The sequence below is a fragment of the Chelonia mydas genome, chromosome 1 (genome assembly GCF_015237465.2).
Source record: "Chelonia mydas isolate rCheMyd1 chromosome 1, rCheMyd1.pri.v2, whole genome shotgun sequence".
Taxonomy (NCBI): Eukaryota; Metazoa; Chordata; order Testudines; family Cheloniidae; genus Chelonia; species Chelonia mydas.
The window spans coordinates 21,720,406-21,747,755 of NC_057849.1; the positions used below are offsets into that span (position 1 = coordinate 21,720,406).

The 27,350-nt window shown below is 41.0% G+C and overlaps 1 protein-coding gene across 4 annotated transcripts in view; it reads right to left on the minus strand.

The window, feature by feature from the left end:
* The window catches only part of DLG2 (discs large MAGUK scaffold protein 2), a 1,449,547-nt gene that overhangs the window by 784,939 nt on the left and 637,258 nt on the right, over window positions 1-27,350 (minus strand). For all 4 annotated transcript variants that reach the window (XM_043528333.1, XM_043528345.1, XM_043528361.1 and 1 more), the window contains one exon: window positions 6,339-6,500. In XM_043528333.1, coding sequence (XP_043384268.1) covers window positions 6,339-6,500 — 162 coding nt within the window. The remainder of the gene's footprint in view (window positions 1-6,338; window positions 6,501-27,350) is intronic.

The following is a 27,350-nucleotide window of genomic DNA, read 5'->3' on the forward strand; positions in this document are numbered from 1 at the left end:
AGTTACTTGTAAAAAGGCTCAGGATGACCACTGCCAAGTGACCTCACCTCTTCCCTGGTGGTAGCAGCAGGCTCTAAGGAGCAAGGGATGAGAAGGCTGTTACCAGAGCCCTGTGCAGGACTATTTTTAATCCCACTCCTGTCCTACCCCAAAATAACCACTCTCACCTGTTCCCTCTATAAGGCAGCAGGTACTGCGGGACCCTTGGGATCCCAGTCCCACTGCAGGGCTCTACACTAGTCCTGTGCAGGGCTCTACCTGTTACCACCACAAAGGGAAAGTAGGCATTGGAATTAGAGTCTGCTGCTACCAGACCGTGTAGGAGGGAATTGACTCTTACTAGCAGTTGCAGCATCAAATCTCTTATCTGCGGCACTTCTTGAGAAGCACCTGGCCTGTCAATAGCTTGCTCCTGTTGCTCAAATTCACAATTACAGGCTCATTTCCTCTATCCCTACTTTCAGGGCCCTCTAAATAACTATCAAAGTTGGATCTCTCAGTCCCCAAGCCACACAATTCTAGGACTGCTTCCAATCAGGGCCCCTTTTCCCTTTCTTCATTGCTACAACTGTCCCCTGGTTCTCTGTGCTCCATGTCTGTAGACTGGCCAATTTTGGTTGGACATATTCCTGGAGGTTTAATCACATTACAATCTTTAATTAAAGATTAATCTTCAATTCCTGGAGACTCCAGGACAATCCTGAAGGGTTGGCTACCCAACAGTATGCCTGAAGACTGAAGACAGTACCTCACACCTGCACCAGAAATAAACAAACGTCCATTAAGGTGTCGTTCCCCTCCTCTTCCAGCAAGTAAGACTGTCAAGGAAGAGACAGAAGGAGAGGGATTTGAACTTTTCTACAGAAAGGATCCTAGCACAGGGCTCGGATGCGGTCTTCTGCATCAAATGCCATCAGAAGGTGATGCTCAGCTCTTGCTTTAAAACAGGAAGTAAAGGGAAGGACTGGGAAAACCTGACATCTAAAATATGCATACAATCGATGAGATATAACAAAGATTTTCAGTTTATTTGTAATGAGCTGCTCACATATTAAAAGCAAGGGAGATAGAAAAAACAAAAGCAGCCAATATGAAGAATTCAAAGCAGATTTAAGAACTCTCTCTCTCATTTAATGAACACTTATTAGATCTATTTCCTGGTGGAATAAAAAAAAGTGGGGGGGGGGGCATTTCAGTTAGAGAATGTATAGCTCTGGATACTAGATACAGTTGTGAAGTATGTTTTAGCCTAGAGATTTCTCAGCAAACCATGGATCCAAAAGGTAACTATGTACAATAAATCTTTTACATACCATTCCTTACATTTCTATTAAGTAAGCACTTCCCACCCATATGCTGAAAACCTTCTCAATAACCGCTTACCAAAGGCCTGCTGTCCCAGACCAAAGGATTTCCAGGAAATTCCACCATCTAGTGTCAAATGAAGAAAACTACAAGATGAGGATTTTTGAGCAAGACCCTTTTCATTTTCCATTTTTCTAATACAAGCTAGGGAATCAACACAATTTACTAAACCCAGTGTAATACAAAAATCATTTCAGTAATATCAATATAGAAAAGTGGCCTGTTCACAGTGAATGAGGCAAAGCAAGCGTTTTGTGGAAGCTCCTTTAAGCTTCTACATTATAACGGAATTAAAGTTGCTCAGGCAACCTTAAACATTGTCCTTTTCTTACTATTGAGGGATTCACTGTGCCTCCTTAGCACTCTTAACACAGCTTTTTAGCTGAATATATTAATAGCATTGCATAGGTGAACAATACACTCTACAGGCAAAGATAAGAGCCAAGTCCATGTTAAAAATCTGAAGTTAAACTAGAGTCACAAAGAAACGAGAGAGAACAATGATAAACAGTGGAAGTAAACTGAACTCCTTGAAGGTGCATTTTCCTTGTAAAGAGTGGACAATAAAAGCTGTTCACATCATGGATTTCTTATTGCTTTGGGAGTATTCTTAAAATAATTATTAAACTATATACCCAAAAACATGATAAGCATTGTTAAACGTAAAGGAAGCACCTTTAAATAGACAGAGCTACTGGGCTGTGCAAAAGCTATGACTTTTCAACATACTGTTTATATTGCCCTTTTCTATTTTCTTCCAACACGTATTATGTCCCAGCTCATGCAAACTAGACCCTAGATACTTGAATGATACCCAACAGAAGGGTGGAGAGCATCAGTGTCTCACACCCTGTCCAAGTTCCAATACAGCCTCCATCACACTTGACAACAGTGTTTTAGGGGGACAGATTTTCAAAAGGGCTCAAGGCCAAAATTTCCAAGCGTTCAGCACTTAAAATTGGGACCAGATTTTCAAACAGAACTTTGTTTCCATTTAGTCACCTAAATAAGGGACAGCTTTTCAGATGTGCACAGCAGCCACTATTGGGACACTTCTGGCCCAGATCTGGCCACTTATTTTGGTGCCAAAATTATAGCTGAGCTCTTTTGAGTATCTGGCATCAAGTGCACAGAGGCTCAATACTAAACGTCGGGCTCAAACAAACCACAGAGGGATATTTCAGCAAGAGGCAATTTTCAGCTCATAGAACCATGGCAGATTTCCTCCCCGAAAGAACAACAAAAGTTATGTGTGCAAAGAAGAGGCTTCTTCCTCCTCCAAACTCATTCCATCCAGCTTATCAAAAAAATTGACATATAAAGTTTAAAATAAGGCCTGATTCTATGATAACAAAATCCAGTTTCTTGCATTTACCACAGAATGAGATCTGCTATGTACTTCACATATATCATTCATGATTCTCCATTCAAAAGAAAATAAGCTGTGCAAATCATTCTATCACTTTAAAGACATGTTTTATTTGAAAGATTTATTTGACCAAAGGCAGTCAAATCATTCTGGGGCCACAGACCCCACCGTGAAATCCCAATTAGAGAATGATTTAAAGACTATTCAAATATTTAACTCTTTATCTAGCAACCCACCACAGTGCCTGGGCTTCATGCATTCCACTTGGATTGCTTGTCAGATGTAAATCCCTTCTCCCCACCTGGTCGAGGGGAACTTGTGATTGTGTTACACACATTCTTTTACATGTTTCTCCTTTGCACCAAGTATTCTGACCTGCATTCACAAAACTGGGTCAGGACAGATCAAATTTTCCAGTGAAAACATCTCTCAGTGGGATTTTCTGACAGATTTATGCAACTGCAATTGTCAGCAGTTTCTTGCTCCTGACACGGCAATAGACAGGCTGTATTAAGACCCCCAGTACTTGGAATTCTACTTGGTAAGGAAATATTTCAACATTTCCACCACTTATGAGAGAGAAAACGTACATTTATACTATAGTAACATCTACACCTCCAGACCTTTATAAAGTGATATTTACTGCCTCTCTGGAAGTGCATGTAACCCACTTCAGGTCCCTCTCCATGCCAATCCAAAAAGGGTATGAGTTGTTACAGTCCCCTGCTACAGAGCATTGACAGTTCATGCTTTTAGATTTGGAGGTCCCTAGTTCATCAGCCAAGATGACACCTGTCACACATACTGGTTGAAAGCACATGGATCTCAATCTCGGGTTGAAAGAGGGAGTGCTCCATCACATTTAGTCAGTCTCACCAGGAATAAGTGATACACTGTATATGCTGCATCTCTGAGAACCAGGCGAGGGTGGAGGGAAGAGAAAGAAGAGCACAACCTGGAAGAAATCATGAAACTCAATTAATCTGAATACAGAAAACTTGTAGCCCAAGAGTAGAGAGTACAGTAAGAGCTACTCTGCTTAGCCTTTCCTTGTGCAGATGATGCTACTCATGCATTCAGATCCCAACAGGAGAAGAGGCTTTTGAATAGGCTTTCAAGTCAGTGCTGAGGAACAACACTCAGCGCAAGAAGCAGACAGACATTCCTGTCAAAGAACCAGAGTACTATGGGTCCATGACTTACTCTGCCCTTCCATACCCTTCCTACACTTAAGGGGATGACGCAGGTTGACACAGGCAGGGAAAGTGGAGCCAATGTTTAGAAGCCAGCAAAAGAAAACAGCAAGAGACATATGCAGATGTATATGACTAAGTGAGAAGCTGGGACAAGAGTCTAAAGGAGAGACTCCATAGTGAGGAGCAGCCCTGAGAGGATAGAGTCAGAGACCCTTGAACAGGATTATAGGAGACTTGCAGTTGACACGGGCGTACAAGCAGTTTCACATAGCCCCTCTCCTCCCTGCACTCCCTTCGTGTAGCAAGCGCTTTCCACTACCACAGTAGGAACTGGGCTGAGAGGCTTTAAAGGGCAGCTCCACAGATCTGGAACTACTCTCCTCCTCCACCCACTTCACAGCACTGAGCTTGCCTACCACAATCACCACATTAGCAGCCTGGGTCAGGTGACCTTACAGGGAAGTTTCCATCTCCAAGGTAAATAAAGGCTGTCTCTTTGCCTTGTTTACAAGAGGCCATCTTCTTTCCTTAAACAAAAATAGCCGTCCCTGATACCGTAAAGGGCCAGAACTCCTCACCTCACAACTCACCCCCAGGGTACTAAAAACTGTTGTGTCTGTGTTCTCTACACAGCTTCAAGGATAGGAGGAAACCCCAGAGACAGTCGGGCAACGGAACCCCCAGAAATTTATTCAATGGTATGTGCAATCAATCCCTGCGGAGCCACTGGTCCCAGAGGATTTCCCATCAAATCCATGCCATGCTCAGCCCCCACCTTCCAGCCCAGCTTGCTCAGGTGCAGTATCGCCTCTCATCCCTCAGAGAGAGGCAGGCTGCTGGAAGAGGGGTGAGGTCAGGCATGCTCCCAAGGGGGAACTCTGATGCAGGGCTAGTCCCACAGCAGTTTGATGTGGGGGCATGGAGGAGCCAAAATCAGTGCTGTGAATGAGTGTCATTGTGACCTGGTGCATTGGGGGGAGAGCATGCAATCCCACTCACTTAATTTTGGCCGCACCCCACCCCGTCACAAGGGATGGCTGGCAGGGCCAAATTTAAGTGGAGTGGGGCAGCCAGCGCTGCTCCTCCTTGTCACTGTCCGTGGTATGCACTGTGCACAATGTGCATACTGCTGCGGGTGCCAATGCAGTCAGGCTCTAAATAAACCTGTGTTTACGATGGACACATTAACATAAAAGGCCTAGCTACATATTGCTACACTGTTAGCACTGGCAATATAAGACAGAGACCCTAGAGGGCTTCTGAAGTATTTAATAGGGATACTACTTAATTCCTATACGCAACAAAAACTAAAAGCAGTACCTTCAGCAGGCCAGAGGCATGAAGATGGGTTCACAAAGCCAATCTATGAAGGAAAGGTGCTCCACCTGCCTGAACGCCACCTACACACAGATACACATCTTAAAATAGCCTCTTACTTGCCACCATACTGTAATCACTGCTTGGCCCTCCTTCCCTTCCATAATCCGAACACAGTATCATGGAGGCCAACCACATTTGTCACCTGTAAACTGCTAAAGTCATCACCTGTAACAAATCCACCAGAACATCAGCACCTCTAACTAAGGAGCCTACCATCTTTCTTTTCTCTTCCTAGTCCTAACAGAGAGTAATAACCACTAGAAAAGCAACTATATTCATCAACCTAACAAGTATTGGGGAAGTTTTACAAACATTTTAAAGCTTGTACCACTTTTTTTTTTTTAAACGGAAACTACATCTTTTCATCTCTTAGCATACAGTGTGTGTGATATGGGATTCTTTTGAGATGACAAAGAAAAATAAGTCAACTCCCTCATACAGATGAGCAGCTTTTGCATTGCTAGTGGACCCAAATGAACCTGATAAAGCATCTCCATATTTTTTATATGTCTGACACGTATCACAAAGCATGCAATGACAAAGACATGGATAGCAACAAGTGCTGCAGCAATAAAAATTTGAACTGTGGCAAACAAATTCTTCCTTCATGGAAAAGTGTACATGGAACTTGCCACCAGGCTTAGGATAAGAAGCAAGACAGTACTTCATCAATGGTTATACAGTTACAATGCTTACTGTACCTCGGGAGAAAGTTTGTCATGCCAAAACAACAATGCCAGAACTTGCTATTTTGGAACATTTCATCCCCTTTTATATAAAAAGAGAAGGTTTGCTTGTCAATACACATTTTCCCCCCATGCTCTCTCAAATCTCATATAAAGCTGTGCCAGCAAAGCAATAACCTGTTACTCTACAATATCCACCAAGCTTTAAAGACATGCCACAAAACCATCAAACTTCATTTCAAATAGCAACTTGCCCATTGGACAAAGGATCTTTCTCCAGGACTATGGGACAAGTGATCTCACCTGTTTTAAGGCCAAAGCCATAATGAATATTCATCTTACCTTCAAAGGAGAGATGTGTGATTGCAGGACGTATCCATGGACATTTTCTATCTGAGATAAGTTCTTTTCTGACACATGAACAAGTTCTGGTCCTCTCACTTCATGGGTTAAACGAGGTAAGGTATGATCATGCAGGGCATCCTCATCTTGATAGCGATACTTCTAGGATAAAAAACAAGAATAATAAGCAGCTGTGAAAACACCACACATGTATTAATATCGTTATAGATCACTAGTCAATGTTAGCTCCCCAACCTCCACCCAATCAGTAACCCATGAGAAACAACCTGTTTCCAAGCAATTCACCAAAAAAGGGGCAGGTAAGGTAGTAAACTGCACTGATGCACGAGACTTTTACCTTCAAAGATTTGATTTGAAATCCCTTCAGGGGCCATAGGGGAAAGAGAAACCTGTTGGTCTTATCCTAGTCTCTAATTAACATTGGTCCACATCCCCAAACCCTCAGAATAATATTACATTACACTTCTGTAAGATTTTCCATCAGAAGATCTGAAAATGCTTTCAAAACATGAGATAGGCTCACAACAGTCTTTTTGGGCAGGAAATTGGGGTGGTGTATAACTAGTCCCCATATTACAAATGGACAAATCATGGGACAGAAGGGTTAAATGACTTCTCCAAAGTCAGACAAACATCGTAAAGTTTGGCCAGACTATTTGGCACTATTTTCTTTCAGTCAGGGCTTAGGGGAGAGCTACAGGGCTTCTTGAAATCTTTGGCACAAAGTGGATGGAGGTGGTGCTATTGTGAAATTTTGCTTTCAGCTAAGAGATCAGTAATTCTGTAACACGAAAAGTCAATTTTTTAAAAAAAATATATAAGTACTTGGATCTACTGGCCTTCTCACGAAGTCAGATGTAAGAACAGAAAACTAAACATGTCATAACTTCACAAGAGTTTTGGCACTGGAGGAAGATTTTGTTGAAAACCCCCTTTTCTCCATTTCCCATTTAGAATTCAAACCTCACTTTTATTTTGAAATTGTGATATACAATAGTAAAGTTATGTCAATTCAAGAAAGACATTAAAAATCAGATTTGATGAACCGCCCCCCACAATCCACTGTAAGGTGAGTTCAGGTGTGTGCTGTTGGTGTACACACTGTTCCAAAAGTTTACAGTTCATAAACTCTCATTCTGGCATAAACCGATTATTTACAAAATATACAACGGGCAAGAATTGGTCTCTGTTCCCTCTGTGGGGTATGTCTGCAACACTTTATACACACACACACACACACACTTTCCATATACTGCAGTTATGGAACATACACAGTAACTGGCACCATGCAAATCATTTTGGCAAAAAGCCACCAATCTAATAGACAGTATTCCAACCAATGCCATAAGCCATGGCACACAGACAACTGAAACCCCAAGCAATCCATTATCCTCTACTAATTCTAATGCATCCCTTTTAAGGAATGCGTCCAGCCACACTGATGCCATAAATATACTGAGCAATTTGCTTAAACAAAACTTTGAGAAATAGCTGCATAATGCAAGACTCATCTCATCTCCTTTGCTACTCTGAGGCCTCTGTATGACTAGATTCAACTAGCCCTGATCCTCCCTCTCCCCGCTGCACTTCTTTCTTGTACCTCTTCTCAACCCTGGGCTGATGGGGACCAGGTGAGTTTTTACCCCACCCAGGCCACCAGCCTGATCAAATAATTACCCCAATCAGCTTCTATTCGGCCACTAACTAGCATGTGAGTGACCAGAGTGTAGGCTCACCTACTCACTCCCTGCACACAGTCAGACCTAAACAAAATACCAAGAATAATTAAGGGAAACAGATGTAGGGTAAAACTTTCAAAAGCAACGAAGGGATTAAGCTCCTAAGTCCCATTTTCTAAAGTGAATCAAGAGCCTAAGTCCCTTAGGTGCTTTTGAAAACTTTACCCTATAACTGCATATTAACCATTAGCATGCAGAAGATCCTGCATATTCAGCCGCCATAAATTAGTAAGCAAGTATCCCATACACTTCTGTACCATCCTTTTCCTTCTGCTCTCCCCACAAGCCTTGCCCCTTCCAAATTCTTCACAAAGTGTTGCAACTAGAACATTCTTCACGTGGCTATTTCACTCCCATTTTGAGACTGCATCACTGCTATCACATGAAAACCAGTAAAGAGCTGGGAACACATTGAACCTGGAGTCCGCACGAGAACTGCTTTTTACTGCTGGTTCCCAGCGTAAACATCATGTCACGAGTGCAAGCCAGTGATACAGGAGGGTTTCTGGGAAAGTGGTGGAGCAGATTGAGGTGCAGGGAACACCACGCAAGAGTTCCAACTCCCCTGCCCGCAGCCAGAGATGCTCATTCCTTTCTAGCATTATGCCCTTCAATGGGCCTGCAATTTCCTTGGAAAACAGCTAGTTCCCTGGAAACTGGCTTTTTCTCAAAGGGTTAATTCAAATTTCTGGAGGAAAACCAATGCACAGAAATGCTGCTCCTGGTTTGACAAAAGAACAGGTGGATGGCTTATGATAATTAAATTACAAATCAGTGCCTGCTGCTTGCAGGGTATTGTATGCTGCCAGCTAGCATCAGATATTTAAAATCCCATGTAATTACCTATAATGGAGGAGTGGAGTGTGCTGCTGTGAATTTAATGTGAACTTGCTCTTTTTAATAACTGATCATTCCTGTTACAATGTGAGATTATTGCTATAAAATGGCACTGCCCCCTCACTTTACTCCAGCAGGGAGGGGTTTTTGTTTTGAAGTTCTGTTTGCAAGGGAAGTGTCGGCTGAACAGAAGGCAGGTCCCGACCCAGCACAGAGTATTGGTTAAAACCTCGCAGTTGGACGCAAGCCAGTTCTGATGCAAAACAAGGAGAAAGATAGGGAGACATCCACTTGACAAGTTACTGTCTGTGTGGAAATACTGTAATTTTTATACTCTGCTCATTGACCTTACATTACCCTGACAGTCCGATAGGGAATAAAGCTGGTTGGAAATGTTATGTATTAATGGAAAAAGCATTTTGCTGCAAAATTTTCACAAGTTCAAAAAAAGATTTTGCCCTTTTTTGGATTTGGAAAAATCTAAACATTTTATTTTGGGTCCTGAACTGCCATGGTAGTAGTTGGAGTGCATTGTGTCTCCATTCCTCACTTCTCCAGCATCTCCCATGATGCACCGTGGTCTCCCCTCTGACTGAAGCAATAGCGTACATCATCAAAGTCACACAGACAATATATCACAGGAGCTGTATTCAGACAGGGGCTCAAACTACAACTCCCATGAGGCACCACAACAGCTGTTGGGGGGCAGTGCGGGGCAGCTAAGCTTAATGTATACTGAAGCCAAAACTAAAACATTTTAATTTGGGAATGTCAAAATGAAATATTTCAACATTTCTCAATCAGAATTTTTCACAAGTTTTTTTCGTCCACAGAACAAATATATTTCAATGTTTCCTCCCAATCTGGGATGAAGACACCGTTTGAAATATCTGAATTTCACACAGGAATTTTATGCAGGATGGAAATTGAGTAAGGAATAAGGTTTCTCAGCTATATTAAATTCCCATACAGTAACCACAGCTGATGAACTGTTAAGAGTAAGAGAAAGGTATCAAAGCATAGCACAGAAAGCTGTGACTATATTAGCTAGTGGTAAACACACACTTCAGTGCTTCCTATCATGTAGTTCCATCTCTGGGCAGCATGACATGCTATGGCCAAGAGAAGGGCTAAGTAATACTACTTGTTTTAGTCAGAGACCAATAGCATTTAATCTAATGCTAGTTACTCATCAACTCATTGCCACTTGAAACAACTACAGATGCAAGCAACTTTATTGAGTGTACAATTCAACGGAAAGACTTATTCAAAGTGAAAAACACTTCTGCTTTGTCAAAAACAACCACGTAGACAAATGCTAGGAAGAATAATTAGCGCTGGCATAACACTGGAGTGGGGCGAATCATGTGTTCCATGAATATTCATTTGAGTTTTTAAATGAAATCCTTACAGCCATGCTCGTCCTACTTTTGCGTTCTCTTTTTGAGTTTTTACCAGCACAATTGTTCACAGGGAATTAATTCCAGTGTCAGATGTGAGCATACTGAGAAACCAAACTTTACATTTGCACACACAAGTATTGGTACTGGAAGTGTTTCTTCACGCATCCAATCAGGGAACAGAAATAATATATTATTCATTCAACCAATTGCAACTGAGCAAGACAGCTTGACTTCTGAGTATCTATAAGTAAACAGGAAAAAAAATAAACCGGAAGAAATCACATCTGCTTGCCAAGAATGTGGGAGCAGGTTAACAAACTGAAATAATCGAACAATTATATCTATTGTGAATAGAGGCGGGTGGGAACTTTGACACAATGTTTTTTTGTTGGAAAATGTTTGGTTTTTCTGTGGGACAGCTTCTTCAGGTTCAGGATGGAATGCCTGCTCAAAATGAGTGAGAAATACCCACCCCAGAATATCCAGAAGCCCGAGTATTAAGGCCCTCACCTGTGATGTAGGAGACACAGGGAACTGAACCTCCCACATGAATGCCCAAATCACAAGGCTAAAGTCTCTCCCTTTGGCTCCATACATATGAATTTATACGAAGTGGAAAAGCTCCATGAGACTGACTTTGAAGCCTGGTGGTGACAGCACTCACCTAGAAGGTTGGAGATCAAGATTCGAGACCTTGACCTGTTTGATTCAGAGCAGGGACTTGAACACGAGTGCCCTAACCACAGGCTATTCTGGAGTGCCCCTCTTATTTTTCATGAAAAACTTCAAAAGGTCTCAGTTTCATGCCAATGGCAAATGACAAAATCTTGAAAATTTGTATGGAATAGGAAAACTATTTCCTGCCCAGCTCTAATTGTGAATGACTTGCTGTCTTGTCTATCTAGTGTATTTTTAATGGGCCTGTTGCCTTAGTATTGCAATACCTTTCATCCAAAAATCGAAGAACTTTTACAAACATTAGTCAAGTCTGACTACACCTTGTTGAAATGGATATTCAGGAGTGAGAAAATTAGGCTGAGAGAAATTCAGCCCAAGGTCACATGTTGACTCAATTAATAACCCAAGAAGCTAATTCCTTATCTGCTTTTCTAACCACTAGCAAAGCAATCACAGTGAAATGCAAAGGAAATGAAATATATAATTAGTTTCCGTTGAATGCTCTTAATTTTCATTTATTTATTTTTTTGACAACGGTTCTAAAAAATAGTAAACTGGGCAGGAATTAGGTTCTCTCGTATCCCTGTTCAGTACTTGGCACAATTTTGATCTCTCAGTGTGTAAATTATAACCAGTAACAATGTTCCTTTTGGGGAGTGAGAAATAGAGATACTGGTTCCTAGTTAAGTTAAATTCTTGTCATCCACAAAATCTTCCTGTTAGAGTGAGACTCTTTTGAAGAAGGGAACCCAGGACACTGAGCAGCAGCATGTGCAGTTTTCCTATGCAGTGCAGCAAAACAAATTATAATTTTTCAGGAAAAGAAACACCGGTGGATTGGTGTGTTTATTTTTAATATTAAAACAGTAAGGCAGTTTTAGGGATCATGTATCCATTTAATAAAAAGAAAACAAAAAACCAACCAAACAAAAAAACCCTGTGGTTTTACAGCATATTTCCAGTCAGCTTCTTGAGCCTGAAGGGCAGAACGATAAAATTGCCATTAGCCTAACTATTGGTGTATGCAGTGTTGTTGTAGCCTTGTTGGCCCCAGGACGTTAGAGAGAGACACAAAGGTAGATGAGGTAGTATCCTTTCTTGGATCAGCTTCTGTTGGTGAGAGAAAGAAGCTTTAGAACTTACAGAGAGCTCTTCTTCAGGTCTGGGAAACACACTCATTGTGTCACAGCTAAACACAAGGTGGAACAGATTGTTTAGTATAAGTAGTTAACACATATTTCAAGGTATGCAGTGTTCCCAGACCTGAAAAAGAGCTCTTTATAGCTGAAAATCATGTCTCTCTCACCAACAGAATTTGGTCCGGTAAACAATATTACATTACCCACCTTGTCACACTGGATTTTTGGCTTATTACAACAATCTATAACCCACTAACTTCTCCCTCCTCTCCCCATTATTATTCCCCCTATTACTGGACAGGTATTAATGGGCCACTTCACCTTGAGTGGGCCCTTGAAATGTGTTAACTACTTATGTGGAGCAATTTGCTCCACCCTGTATTTAGCTTACAGCTTGAGTACATTTCCCAGACCTGAAGAAAAAGTCTATGTACTCTCAAAAGCTTGTCTCTTACCAACAAAAGTGGTCCCAACACAAAATACTACCTCATTCACCTGGTCTCTCTATGGTGAGAAGTATCAGGGGGTAGCCATGTTGGTCTGTATCCACAAAAACAACAAGGAGTCCGGTAGCACCTTAAAGACGAACAGATTTATTTGAGCATAAGCTTTTGTGAGTAAAAACCCCACTTCTTCAGATGCATGGAGTGAAAATTACAGATGCAGACATAAATATATTGACACATGAAGAGAAGGGAGTTACCTCACAAGTGGAGAACCAGTGGTGATAGTGATGGAGAACCACGAAAGCTGATGATCAAATAAATCTGTTAGTCTTTAAAGTGCCACCGGACTCCTTGTTGTTCTTGTCTCTAGTTAGCCTAACTACACTTTCCTTTAGTATGTGGCTGCAATTACACCTTTAGCTCACAAGATGGCACAATAACCCTCAAGTTAAAAGATGCTCACATCCAAACGATATGAAAAGCATTTGGGGAAAAAAGTGAGTAGCTAGTAAAGGTCAAACCTTCAGTTGATTTTTATTGTGAACGAACCTGATAGATATGCTCACAGCATTTTTATTTATTTAAGATGCTGCTATTAAGAATACTGCAGTACTTACAGGAATCCTATTCAAAGCTGGCATCTGGAGGAACTGCGACAATTTGTACAAATACAAAGTATTATGACTCAGTAGGAACCTATTGATTTATCAGGGATTACTAAATTCGAATGCTATACATCAGCAGACCTGAGAATGATGCTGAACCCTGCATTTCTCAAGGAATTCTAAGTCCTAATTAAAACTGTCTGCCTGCTAATAGGTACCAGGAAGTATTCAGCTTCATATGCTGCATCACATTTTGGACCCACTAACTGCCTCTATTTAGCCCTCTAGAGGTTCTAATTACCATTCAATAATTTTAAGTAGATTTTTGGTTTCGGACTTCAAGCATCAATATAACAAGAGAGGGGATTTGAAAGGGTGGTTTTTTGGCATGAAAGAGTGAGTGTTGCTATTGATTAGGGAAAAAAAATCAATATTTTTAAAATGTCCAGTAATATTAATTATTGTTTATCTACAGTATTACAAAACCCAAGATTTCAAAAACCATGAGTCAGGCCTTAAACCAGTGGACTTACTTAAAAGTAACAAGATTTTAAAGAATTATCTTTAATATTAAATACAACGCTATATTATAGTTTCCCCAACTTGACAATGGTGAGGACTTACCACTAATTTGTTCTGCACATTTACACACAAGCCTAGGTAGATAGTGTGTAATCTAGCCCAGGTTTCACCAGCATGCAACACCTGAACCTCTCTGTTGGAATAAACTGAAAAGTCCCCCTCCGCTCCCCTCATTGCTGACCACAGTATTTAACAGACTTAAAACAAACAAAACAAAAAAAGCCTAATACACAAGAACCTCCCTACCTACTGTGCTTTGTTCACAGTCACCCAGCTGCACCAAGTGAGTGAAAAAGTCAGCTTTTCCAGACACTTGGGCCTGTGACCTTGCAATAGGCTCTGCGGCTTAATTCTATACCTTTCCAGCCCTCTTCGGGAACTATGTCAGCAGATTATACACCTCCTGTTGGTTAATTGACAGATTAACAATGGTCACAATCATACTTAACTCCTGCTTGAGTTTTGCCCAGCAGTGCATACAGAAGTGGTGGGTTTCATTTCTGGCAAACTGTTTGAGCACAGGGTGCTATAAATGCCAGGTACTGACAAAACTGAGAACACCCCTGTTATCCTTAAACAGAGGGGGAGGCAGGAGCAGAGAAGTAGGGTATCAAGGATAGGAGCCAGGATGGAGATAAAGGCAGAGACAGTCAGTCAGAGACAGACTGGAGGCACAAGTGCAGAACCATCAGAGTACATTCCCCTCCAAAACCTGGAGTTGAATCTGGAGCATTGAGTCTACAATCCTCTGCTGCCAGCAAATAGCTGTGAAACACTACTGAAGTAAGCAGCTCATACCTAGGGCCCTACCAAATTCACAGTCCATTTTGGTCAATTTCATGGCCATAGGATTTAAAAAACCATATCTATTCAGGGGACAACATCATAGGGCCTAATCACATCAGCCACACTATCAGAGGCTCGTTCACCTGCACATCTACCAATGTGATATATGCCATCATGTGCCAGCAATGCCCCTCTGCCATGTACATTGGTCAAACTGGACAGTCTCTGCGTAAAAGAATAGATGGACACAAATCAGATGTCAAGAATTATAACATTCAAAAACCAGTTGGAAAACACTTCAAGCTCTCTGGTCACTCGATTACAGACCTAAAAGTCGCAAAATTACAACAAAAAGACTTCAAAAACAGACTCCAATGAGAGACTGCTGAATTGGAATTAATTTGTAAACTGGATACAATTAACTTAGGCTTGAATAGAGACTGGGAGTGGATGGGTCATTACACAAAGTAAAACTATTTCCCCATGTTTAGTCCCCCCCACCCCCGTTCCTCAGAGGCTCATCAACTGCAGGAAATGGCCCACCTTGATTATCACTACAAAAGGTTTTCTCCCCCCACCCCCCCGCCTGCTCTCCTGTTGGTATTAGCTCATCTTAAGTGATCACTCTCCTTACAGTGTATATGGTAACACCCATTGTTTCATGTTCTCTGTGTATATAAATCTCTCCACTGTATTTTCCACTGAATGCATCCGATGAAGTGAGCTGTAGCTCACGAAAGCTTATGCTCAAATAAATTGGTTAGTCTCTAAGGTGCCACAAGTATTCCTTTTCTTTTTGCGAATACAGACTAACACAGCTGCTACTCTGAAACCTGTCATGAATTTCATGATTTCAGCATTTAAATCTGAAATTTCACAGCGTTGTAACTGTAGGGGTCCTGACCCAAAAAGGAGTTGGGGGGGGGGGGTTTGCAGTACTGCTACTATTACTTCTCCACTGCTGTTGGTGGCGGTGCTGCCTTCAGAGCGGGGGAGCTGGAGAGCGGCGGCTGCTGGCCGGGAGCCCAGCTCTGAAGGCAGCGCCGCCGCCAGCAGCAGCACAGAAGGAAGGATGGCATGGCATGGTATTGCCTCCCTTACTTCTGCACCGCTGCCTGCAAAGCTGGGCCCCTCAGTCCGCAGCCGCCACTGTCTGGCCACCCAGCTCTGAAGGCAGCAGCACAGAAGTAAGGGTGGCATGGTACGGTATGGTATTGCCACTCTTACTTCTGCGCTGCTGCTGGCATGGCGCTTCCTTCACAGCTGGGTGCCAGGCAACAGCCGCCGTTCTCTGGCTGCCCAGCTCTGAAGTCAATGCAGAAGTAAGGGCGGCAATACAGTGACCCCCCTGTAACGCCCTTCAGGGTCAGGACCACCAATTTGAGAAACGCTGGTCTCCCCCGTGAAATCTGTATAGTACAGGGTAAAAGCACGCAAAAGACCACGTTTCATGGTCCGTGACATGTTTTTCATGGCCGTGAATTTGGTAGGGCCCTACTTATATCCCTCTAGTGACTGGTCCACACAGAGGCTAACAGCCTACCTGTCAAGGTTCCTTCCCCACTCTGAACTCTAGGGTACAGATGTGGGGACCCGCATGAAAACCTCCTAAACTTACTTTTACCAGCTTAGGTTAAAACTTCCCCTAGGTACAACTTTTTTTACCCTTTGCCCTTGGACTTCCACTACCACCACCAAACATTTATCTGGGTTTATTTTTATTTGGAAAGCGTTGTTTGGATATGTCTTTCCCCCCAAAATCCTCCCAACCCTTGCACCCCACTTCCTGGGAAAGTTTGGTAAAAATCCTCACCAATTTGCATAGGTGACCACAGACCCAAACCCTTGGATCTTAAGAACAATGAAAAAGCATTCAGTTTCTGAAAAGAAGGATTTTAATAGAAGTAAAAAGTAAAAAAGAATCACCTCTGTAAAATCAGGATGGTAAATACCTTACAGGGTAATTAGATTCAAAACAGAGAATCCCTCTAGGCAAAACCTTAAGTTACAAAAAGACACACAGACAGGAATATCCATTCTATTCAGCACAGCTTAATTTCTCAGCCATTTAAAGAAATCATAATCTAAACGCATATCTAGCTAGATTACTTACTAAGTTCTAAGACTCCATTCCTGTTCTGTCCCCAGCAAAAGCATCACACAGACAGACTCTTTGTCTCTCCCTCCCTCCAGCTTTTGAAAGTATCTCGTCTCCTCATTGGTCATTTTGGTCAGGTGCCAGCGAGGTTATCCTAGCTTCTTAACCCTTTACAGGTCAAAGGATTTTTCCTCTGGCCAGGAGGGATTTTAAAGGTGTTTACCCTTCCCTTTATATTTATGACACTACCACAGCTATCAGTTACTTCATTAGCTCCAGTGGATCTAAAGAACCCAACCCTGCTGATGATCTAAGTTGGGTGTCAGTATGGTTCCACATGATAGAATTTCCTTTTCTTCTGATGTTTTATTTTAGATTAGGAAATTACATCCACAAGATCTATTAAAAAACATTAAGATTTCAAAGTCAAGTGCTCAGAAATTAGGAAACTATTTTTTTCATAGGACCTTACCTCATTGAGGGCCCAGGATGGACAGTGCTGCAGAGGTTAATCAGGACTTTGTAGTGAATGAGGCTTGTATGGAGTATCCCCGCTTCATTTGTTGCGCAAGTTGGAAAGTGTGTAGTGAATGATATAGAGGGTTGCCGGGAGGGGGGGGTGAAGGATGTGCTCCTCGGTTTCTAGGTGCCCGACTGGAGACCCTAGAGTCTGACTTGCAGTCGTACTGAACCGGCACAGCTGCCGCTAAAGTCAATGGGAGCTGTACTTTGAACATATAAAGTGCTAGATAAAGGCTAAGTGCTCTGTAAAATTAGGCCCTAAGTGTCTCAAGTTGGGCAACCAAAAATTAATGGACACTTGACCTTAATTGTGCTATGCCTCCGTTCTACATATGTAAGAGGGGGATAAAAATACTCCCTCATCTCCCAGGGGTGCTGCGAAAATAAATTCATTAAAGTCGGTGAAGCAGTCAGATACTATAGTGAGGAGCACTACAGAAGAGCCTCATGGAAAATTAATAATTCTGTATTCTGACCTGGGTTTAAATAGTGCACTTTAAATAAGGCCTAATGGGGCCACACATCGAATGTGGAGAATGAAAAGAAATAAGAACTAACTCCCCATTCACTGAATAAGCCTGAGTTCCTGTGGAAAAGACGGTAGTGATCATATAATTAGAGATTACCATAATGCATACACACAAGGGGGGCCATATTAATGTTGCCCGGACATGTTAATTAAGACCCTTTTGTGTGCTTGACTTAGCAACCTTAACATTTTAATATAGTATTTTCAATGAAATGCATGCACGTGTACATACACACAAATAACACTCATTTGTTAAAACTCTGAAATTGAGTCATTATCCCTATATCTATTTCAATGTTTATGAAAGACTGGCACTCCATACATACTAACACAAGTGAACTATCATGTGCATAAATTAGAAAAATAAATCTATCCATTGCCACTCTGGTGAATCCAGGCCATTATCTCTGAAGTTAACAAATTATTTTACTACAGAACCAATCTTCATCTCTGCTGGAAAAGTTATTACAAGCTCCAGATATGTATATTTTCCACTACTTATCAAACCCCTGTCTCAAAGGCTATGAATTTTAACAGCCACCTTACAAACAGAAGGAATTAATACATTTTAAGGTAATGCACGATGGGCTGGGATGCACATTGATCTCTGTGGGAACCACTGGTGTTTGGAACCTCTGAAAGATAAACCCGAATTATCTGAAGCTGGGCACTCAAAAATAAAAAAAATTAAAAAAGAGGCCCCCAAAACTAGGGACTACTTTTGAAAAATGTTGATTTGAACCCTTAGGTACCCAAGATTATCCTTCTGTAAAATGAAATTGTGTCCTGGTGACCTGCATCTCTAAGAAATTGGATTAAATAATTTAAAGCAGAGCTGCAGCAAGGTGGCAAAATAGGTAGTCACCAGATTCCAGAAAGCAAACAAACAGCAAGGTAGTTCAGGTACAAGGGACTAAATGTCATAGTCAGCCAGTAAGCACATCCCTATTTAGAAACCAAGTCTCTTGTGGTTTTTCCATGGGAAATTTGTTGCTTTGTGGAGGAAGGGCAAGGGGGGTTGCACCCAAACCTGGAGCCCCCTCCTACACCCCAAACCCCTCATCCACAGCCCCACCCCAGAGCCAGAACCCCCAGCCCAGAGCCCTCACCCCCTCCCACACCCCAACTCCCTGCCTCAACCCACAGCCCCTTCCCACACTCCAAATCCCTTGGCCCAGCCCCACCCCAGCCCAGCCTGGAACCCCCTCCTGCACCCCAAATCCCTCATCCCCAGCCCCACCCCAGAGCCCGCACCCCAAGCCCCTGCCCCAGCCCAGTGAAAGTGAGTGAGGGTGGGATAGAGCAAGACAGAACAAGAATCAATGGTCTCAAGTTGCAGGGTGGGAGGTCTACGTTGGATATTAACAGAAGTACTTGTGGCACCTTACAGACTAACAAATTTATTTGAGCATAAGCTTTCAGTCTCTAAGGTGCCACAAGCACGTCCTGATCTTTTTGCAGATACAGACTAACACGGCTGCTACTCTGAAACCTGTTGGATATTCTATTTCACCAGGAGGGTGGTGAAGCACTGGAATGGGTTACCTAGGGAGGTGGTAGCATCTCCATCCTTAGAGGTTTTTAAGGCCTGGCTTGACAAAGCCCATGCTGGGATGATTTAGTTGGTGTTGGTCCTGCTTTGAGCAGATGATTGGACTAGATGACCTCCTGAGGTCTCTTCCAACCCTAATCTTGTATGATTCTAAGCCACCGGGAGAGGGGGAATGTAGTGAGCGGGGGCCGGGCCTCGGGGAAGGGACAGGGCTTCGGTGTTCAGTTTTGTGCGATTAGAAAGTTGGCAATCCTATCACTAGACAGACACAAAGGAACAGAGTTCTTGAGAGATGAGAAAGATAGGCCCTACAAACAAAGGGGCGTTGAAGACTCTGGGAACTGAACATGGGTGAGAAGCCTGCTTAGGCAAAGATCTTTCCCCTAGGAAGACAAGGAAAGCTGGCCTCTTTTACTTCTGTGTAAAGTCCTGACTGAGGGAAAGTCAGCCATGGCTTGGAAGAAGGAAGATTGTTCAAGATAGTTTTCCTCACCAAAGCCTGTACTTTGCTAGATTAAGTTTTAGACTTATTTGCTGGTCACCCTTTCTAACTTAATTCTATGTATATTTTGTTGATTTACAGTAAAAAAAAAAAATTAACTCAGTGCTCTGTATGAAGGGTGTATTTGTCCCACTTACATTGTTAAACTCTAATCTACTTTTCTCTCTTTAAAGAAGCGACAGACATTATTTCTCTGAGTGGTGCAGGTGAGGGCTGGACACATTAGGGCACAAAGCTTTGGAGAAATTCAGGCTGGTTAAAGCCAGAGTGGGGCTGTAGCCAGGGTGCTGGGGTCAGAAGTGCTGAACCAGGGTTGTCAGTGGTTCTCAACCTTTCCAGACTACTGTACCTCTTTCAGTAGTCTGATTTATCTTGTGTACCTTCAAGTTTCTCCTCACTTAAAAACTATTTGCATACAAAAATCAGACATAAAAATACAAAAGTGTCACAGCACACTATTACTGAAAAATTTCTTACTTTCTCATTTTTACCATATAAATTATAAAATAAATCAATTGGAATATAAATATAATACTTACATTTCAGTGTATAGTATATTGAGCAGTATAAACAAGTTGTGGCCTTATGAAATTTTAGTTTGTACTGACTTTGCTAGTGCTTTTTATGTAGCCTGCTGTAAAACCCTAGGCAAACATCTTGATGAGTTGATCCCCTGGAAGATCTTGGCGTGCCCTCACAGAGAACCACAGACCCTTGTTGTGACCTGTATGCTTTCAGCTGGCTATAAGCATCCCAGGGTGGCAGCTACAGTAGCAAAGCACTGCAATGTACCCAGGGCTGCAGGGCAAGTGGTGACCTTACTCCTTACTGCTCTGAATTGATCCCCCAGAACATGACAGACTCAAATTCAAATCCCTGCTCTACATCATACAGAGGGGAAATTTGAACTCAGGACTCCCACATCTAGGGAAACGAGCTGAAGTTTTTCAGGATGTGTCCACTATCACCACCTCCTCCTCCTCTTGGTCTTTCACCAAAAAAATTGACAAGCACGTAACGCCTTGAGACGGTTCATAGCTGTGAATTGAATGTGGAGGGAAATGCCTCCATCTGGCCCAGTTTAGATGCCTAAATTCCTTTGAGGGGCAAGGTTTAAGCCATCCCCCTCTCCTTGGCTTCCCTATTAGCTAGATTAAGCAGCTCTCCGCTCAGCATGCTGGCTTTTCTGAATCCCATTTTAGGATCCTCCTCCACTGTATAGAGTATATGCACTTTCTGGTCCCCTTTATGGTGTTTAAAGTTGGGCATTTAAGAGCCCTAGTCACTTCTGAAAGAGTCGGCTTGTACCTCATAATGGACAAAACTGTTGTGATCCAAGTTGACTTCAGCCTTCGACCTGTGATCTCAGATAGGTCTAGAGTTTCACCTGTCTTATGTTCCCTTTCTTGTTCAACTGCACAGCACTTTGTTCCTTTTTATTGTAATATGCAAAAAAGACTGAAAAAATATCTGTACTTACTAGGTTGATCTGAACATACAAAGCCATACTTACATCTTTGCAGTAAGTCTAGCTTAATTACAGGCTGTCAAGGTTCCTTCCCCACTCTGAACTCTAGGGTACAGATGTGGGGACCTGCATGAAAGACCCCCTAAGCTTATTCTTACCAGCTTAGGTTAAAAACTTCCTCAAGGTACAAACTTTGCCTTGTCCTTGAACCCTATGCTGCCACCACCAAGCGTGTTAAACAAAGAACAGGGAAAGAGCCCACTTGGAGACATCTTCCCCTAAAATTAACCCCCCAAGCCCTACACCCTCTTTCCTGGGGAAGGCTTGATAAAAACCCTCACCAATTTGTACAGGTGAACACAGACCCGAACCCTTGGATCTTAAGAACAATGAAAAAGCAATCAGGTTCTTAAAAGAAGACTTTTAATTAAAGAAAAAATAAAAGAATCACCTCTGTAAAATCAGGATGGTAAATACCTTACAGGGTAATCAGATTCAAAACATAGAGAATCCCTCTAGGCAAAACCTTAAGTTACAAAAAGCACAAAAGCAGGAGTATACATTCCATTCAGCACAGCTATTTTACCAGCCATTAAACAAAAGAAATCTAACGCATTTCTAGCTAGATTCCTTACTAACTTTTTAAAGGAGTTCTGAGCTGCATTTCTGATCTGTTCCCGGAAAAAGCATCACACAGACAAACAGACCCTTTGTTCCCCCACTCCAGCTTTGAAAGTATCTTGTCTCCTCGTTGGTCATTTTGGGTCAGGTGCCAGCGAGGTTATCTTAGCTTCTTAACCCTTTACAGGTGAAAGGGTTTTGCCTCTGGCCAGGAGGGATTTTATAGCACTGTGGACAGAAAGGTGATTACCCTTCCCTTTATATTTATAACACAGGCTAACAAGGACAATGTACTTCCATTCACTTTGTAGCTTTGTAGAAGAGATACGGACTAATACCTTCTCTAATCTCATTCCACTTTCAGCTGAGGTAAATAAATTTCTTGTAAAGAGGACCATGAACAGCATTATAAAATGCATATTACTTCAGTCTTAAGAACAGCTTTACAGGAAGGTTGTACAGACACCTGCTTTCCTGCCTAACAGTGTCATGGTATGCTTCCTGTTCTTCTTAATTATTGAAAATGAGGACAAAGCAAAACTCATCCTGGATAAAATTAGATTTAGCCCAGATCATAAGGCAGGCATGAGACACCGTTCACTTTGAAAAACAAACATTAAAAAAAAACAACACAAACACGAACCCTGCCAGCAAATAGTTTTGTAACGGTACTGTAGTTTTAATTTATTATTGTTTAGAAAGGTTTTTGTAGTTCAGTGCTACAGTTGGACTAATTATTTATATCACCAATTTCAAGAGACCATACATAAATACACACACACACACACACAGTGGGCCAAATCTTCAGCTGATGTCAATCCAAGTTTATTGTTAAAAAAAATATATATGTGATTCTTCATTTTTCTTTCTTGCTTAGTTCTAGGAAAAGTGTCAAACTGACAGCCTAAAGACCTGAGTCTTCTGATTATTTACAGAATAGATGCAGTAACTATGCAAGCTTCTCCACTTTCTCCTCACATACATTCCTAAACTTTGTTCCATAAAAACCACCTCTGTTGCATAAGGGTAGATAAGTCTTCACATTCAGTCAGTCCTTGACATCTTTGCTGAGAACGAGTTGTCATCCTTGTCATCAGACTATTGTTGGGGAAAAAACTGCCCACTGGGAACTCAACTGAGAGCCACAACCCATATGACAGATGGTTATGCCTTTTGCTCCCTGCTGACCTAAGGTACATTTGAACCACTGATCTAAAAGTCAAAGGGTCAATATGGTATTACCAGTTCCAAACCATTCATTCCCATTAAAACCATTTTTACTATTAATGGAACTTCAATACACGAGCATAATTCCCAAAAACATTAAGTATGGTGTGAATGCATCTACACATATATACATATATGCTACTTCTACTGTATTTGTCTACGTTCAATCTATTAACTAAGCAAACAGACATTTTAGCTCACAAGAGGCACTTCTGTTTATACAGCCAAAGGTTATATATTTTATTCCAAGTGCTACATGATTAAGCCTTAGTGACAACTATGCTGCTTGTATGTGTGTTCCCACAGTGTGTTACGAAGAGACATCTGTATTTTTAAAACCTAGTGATTATCCAGGTGGTGCTCAGTTAGCCTGGTTCTTCTCAGTTCCCAAGAGAACGAATACATCTAATTTCCCTTGCTAGAGTACAAAATATTAGGCTGAAAGCTGAACATACTGGTACTCAAATCTCTCAGTTATCACTAATATTCTGTCCCTAAGCTTCCATGCCCTCATGGACCTTTTTCTGCATTACTTATTTATTAAAACTGTGGCCTTTTATAAAAGCTTTTAACAAGATCATCAAAAGGTTGCAGCAGGAAGTGGGTCGCAGAGTCTCCTTTACAGCTAAATCATTATTATGTGACGTTGTAAAGTTTTCTGAAAAGTTTAGAGTGACATCTCACTTTTCTGAGGACAGTCCCTGATTTTAAAAGTGAAATAGTTGGGAATCTGCTAACTTAACTAGGCTGTCAAGTGATTAAAAAAAATCAATCGTGATTAATTGCACATTTAAAATATCAATCGCGATTAATCCCATTGTTAAACAATAACAAAATACCATTTATTTAAATATTTTTTGATGTTTTGAAATATATTGATTTCAATCACAACACTGAATACAAAGTTTACAGTGCTCACTTTACATTTTTTTTATTACAAGTATTTGCACTGTAAAAAAAAACAAACAGTATTTTTCAATTCACCTAATACAAGTACTGTAGTGCAATCTCTTTCTCATGAAAGTTGAACTTACAAATGTAAAATTATGTACAAAAAAAATCCCTGCATTCAAAAATAAAACAACGTAAAACTGTAGAGCCTGCAAGTCCACTCAGTCCTACTTCTTGTTCAGCCAATCACACAGACAAACAAGTTTATTTACATTTGCAGGAGAGAATGCTGCTCACTTCTTGTTTACAATGTGACCTGAAAGTGAGAACAGGTGTTCAAATGGCACTGTTGTAGCCAGCATCACAAGATATTTACATGCCAGGTGTGCTAAAGATTCATATGTCCCTTCATGCTTCAAACACCATTTCAGGGGACATGTGTCCATGCTGATGATGTGTTCTGCTCGATAACAATCCAAAGCAGTGCAGACTGATGCATGTTCATTTTCATCCTCTGGTTTACACGCCCACCAGCAGAAGGTTGACTTTCTTTTTTGGTGGTTCAGGTTCTGTAGTTTCCGCATTGAAGTATTGCTCTTTTAAGACTTCTGAAATCACGCTCCACACCTCGTCCCTCTCAGATTTTGGAAGGCACTTCAGATTCTTAAACCTTGGGTCGCGTACTGTAGCTATCTTTCGAAGTCTAACATTGGTACCTTTCTAGCGTTTTGTCAAATCTGCAGTGAAAGGGTTCTTAAATCAGACATAGAATCATAGAATCATAGAATATCAGGGTTGGAAGGGACCTCAGGAGGTCATCTAGTCCAACCCCCTGCTCAAAGCAGGACCAATCCCCAATCAAATCATCCCAGCCAAGGCTTTGACATATGCTGGGTCATCATCCAAGATTGCTATAACATGAAATATATGGCAGAACGCACGTAAAACAGAACAGGGGACATGCATTAATTAAATCTGTGATGGGGAGAATTGTATTATTTTTAACGAGTGTCATCAGCATGGAAATATGTCCTCTGGAATGGTAGCCGAAGCATGAAGGGGCATACGAATGTTTAGCATATCTAGCACATAAATACCTTGCAATGCCAGCTACAAAAGTGCCATGCAAATGTCTGTTCTCACTTTCTGGTGACATTGTAAAGAAGAGGGCAGCATTATCTCCTGTAAATGTAAACAAATGTGTTTGTCTTAGTAACTGGCTGCACAAGAAGTAGGACGGAGTGGACTGGTAGGCTCTGAAGTGTTACATTGTTTTGTTTTTGAGTGCAGTTATGTACTCAAAAATAATCTACATTTGTAAATAGCACTTTCATGATAAAGTGATTGGATTATGGTACTTGTATGAGGTGAACTGAAAAATATTATTTCTTTTATCATTTTTACAGTGCAAATATTTGTAATAAAAAATAATATTCACTGATTTCAATAACACAGAATATATATGAAAAGATAGAAAAACATCCAAAATATTTAAAACATTTCAATTGGTATTTTATTGTTTAACAGTGTGATTAAAACTGTGATTGATCGCAATAATTTTTTTTAATTGCGATTTTTTTTTTAGTTAATCGTGTGAGTTAACTGATTTAACACATTCTCTTCTTGAGCTTCACAAGAAAGGAAGTGTTATAGCTCCCATGCAAGCAGTTCTCCTCCAGTTTTTCTTTGATTGTTCATATAACAAAATATTACAAATGGTTCTTTCTCTGTCGGATCATGAATCAACAAGGCATTGCAGTACATGAAATCAACTGAGGTCAACGGGACAACTCACAAGCTTACAGTTATTCATGTCCTTAAGTACCTTGATGAATCAAGGCCTTACAGTTCAAGTCAACAGCATTTTAACAACAGCTTACCAAAATTCTGAAGCGCTTTAATTACTGTACTAGTTGTGTGAAAATTTGCAATCCTCAAATTTCCCAGTGCCCACTATCTTTTATACATCTATGCTGCTAATGCACAAGTGTTCACCATTCACACTAGTATTAAGGCTAGATGTTTGCCTTTTCAAACCCCTCTGCAAAGATTTTGACAGATCTGCATGCTATCAAGGGAGACCTGGCTATGGGAAGTTTGAACATTTGTGCCTCAGAAATACGTTGCCAGAGTACAACAGCTAGAGCTACGTCTAAAAGTGACCAATCAAGTATTGTGGACTTATTTGAGACACCTTGTTCTAGCTTTAACACACTTCATATTTCCTAGAAATGCCTTTATGTAAAATGACAGGTTTCGGAGCAGCAGCCGTGTTAGTCTGTATCCACTAAAAGAAAAAGGAGTACTTGTTAGTCTCTAAGGTGCCACAAGTACTCCTCTTCTTTTTATGTAAAATGGTGACTGAGCCTCTTCTCAGCTGAGAACAGAATCCACATAACCTATGTTTACAGTCTGTGTCCACAGAACAGGGCACCTCTTTTGCATATCTCCTGAAATTTCATGCTTGCGAGATAACATCAAGTCAATTTTCAGACACTTCTTGGTTTATTCATTTTGAAAGGAGCTTCTTATCTTTTGAAATTTCACACTGCAATCTGAGGGAAATGGGTATAATATTGCCTAAAAACGTGAAAACTTAAGCAAGATTTTATCTAACAGATAAAAAACACAATATTTATATCTTGTAATATATGAATTCAATTCATATGGGTCACATATCCACATCACATCCAAGAGCTAGACTTGAAATTTGTATTACTTGCCTATAGCCAGAAAAAAAGTAGTCAGACAAATTCAACTGATTATGTCAGAAAAGGCTAAAGAGCAAAAGATATTCCACCTGAAGTCTGCACTATGTACTTATATTGCTGCCAACCAAAGGGTATCAGAGGGCATTACAAAATTATGTGGGAAAGCTTGCAATTTTGAAATTTGCTTCCATTTCGAATTGGAATGAAAAGAAAAAGTTTGGAATTTCTCACTAAATGAAATTTTTAAAAACATTCTTATCAAAATATTTCATTTCAATTTCAACTTTATGTTCTACAATAATAAAAATAAAATAAGTAAAACAAATACATAATTGCTACACAAAAATAGTTTACGCCCGATTGAGAAATCATTTGGATTCCCCCTGCCTCAAAATAAAATCATGGCAAAACTGACAAATGCCCACAAAATGCCTTGATTTCATTGAATAAGCAATTTCCAGGGGAGAACTGGAATTTCCATTGGAAAATTAAATTATTGACCAACTCTAAAAATTACTTTAAAATGCCCAACCTATATACATATCTTTTGCCTTCTCTTGCTCTTTACAAGACCAAGTAGAAATGCTAGGAATTTCACTTAACATTACAAAACTTTTCACTTAGATTTCCTCCAATCCAGCTATTTCAGATGTTT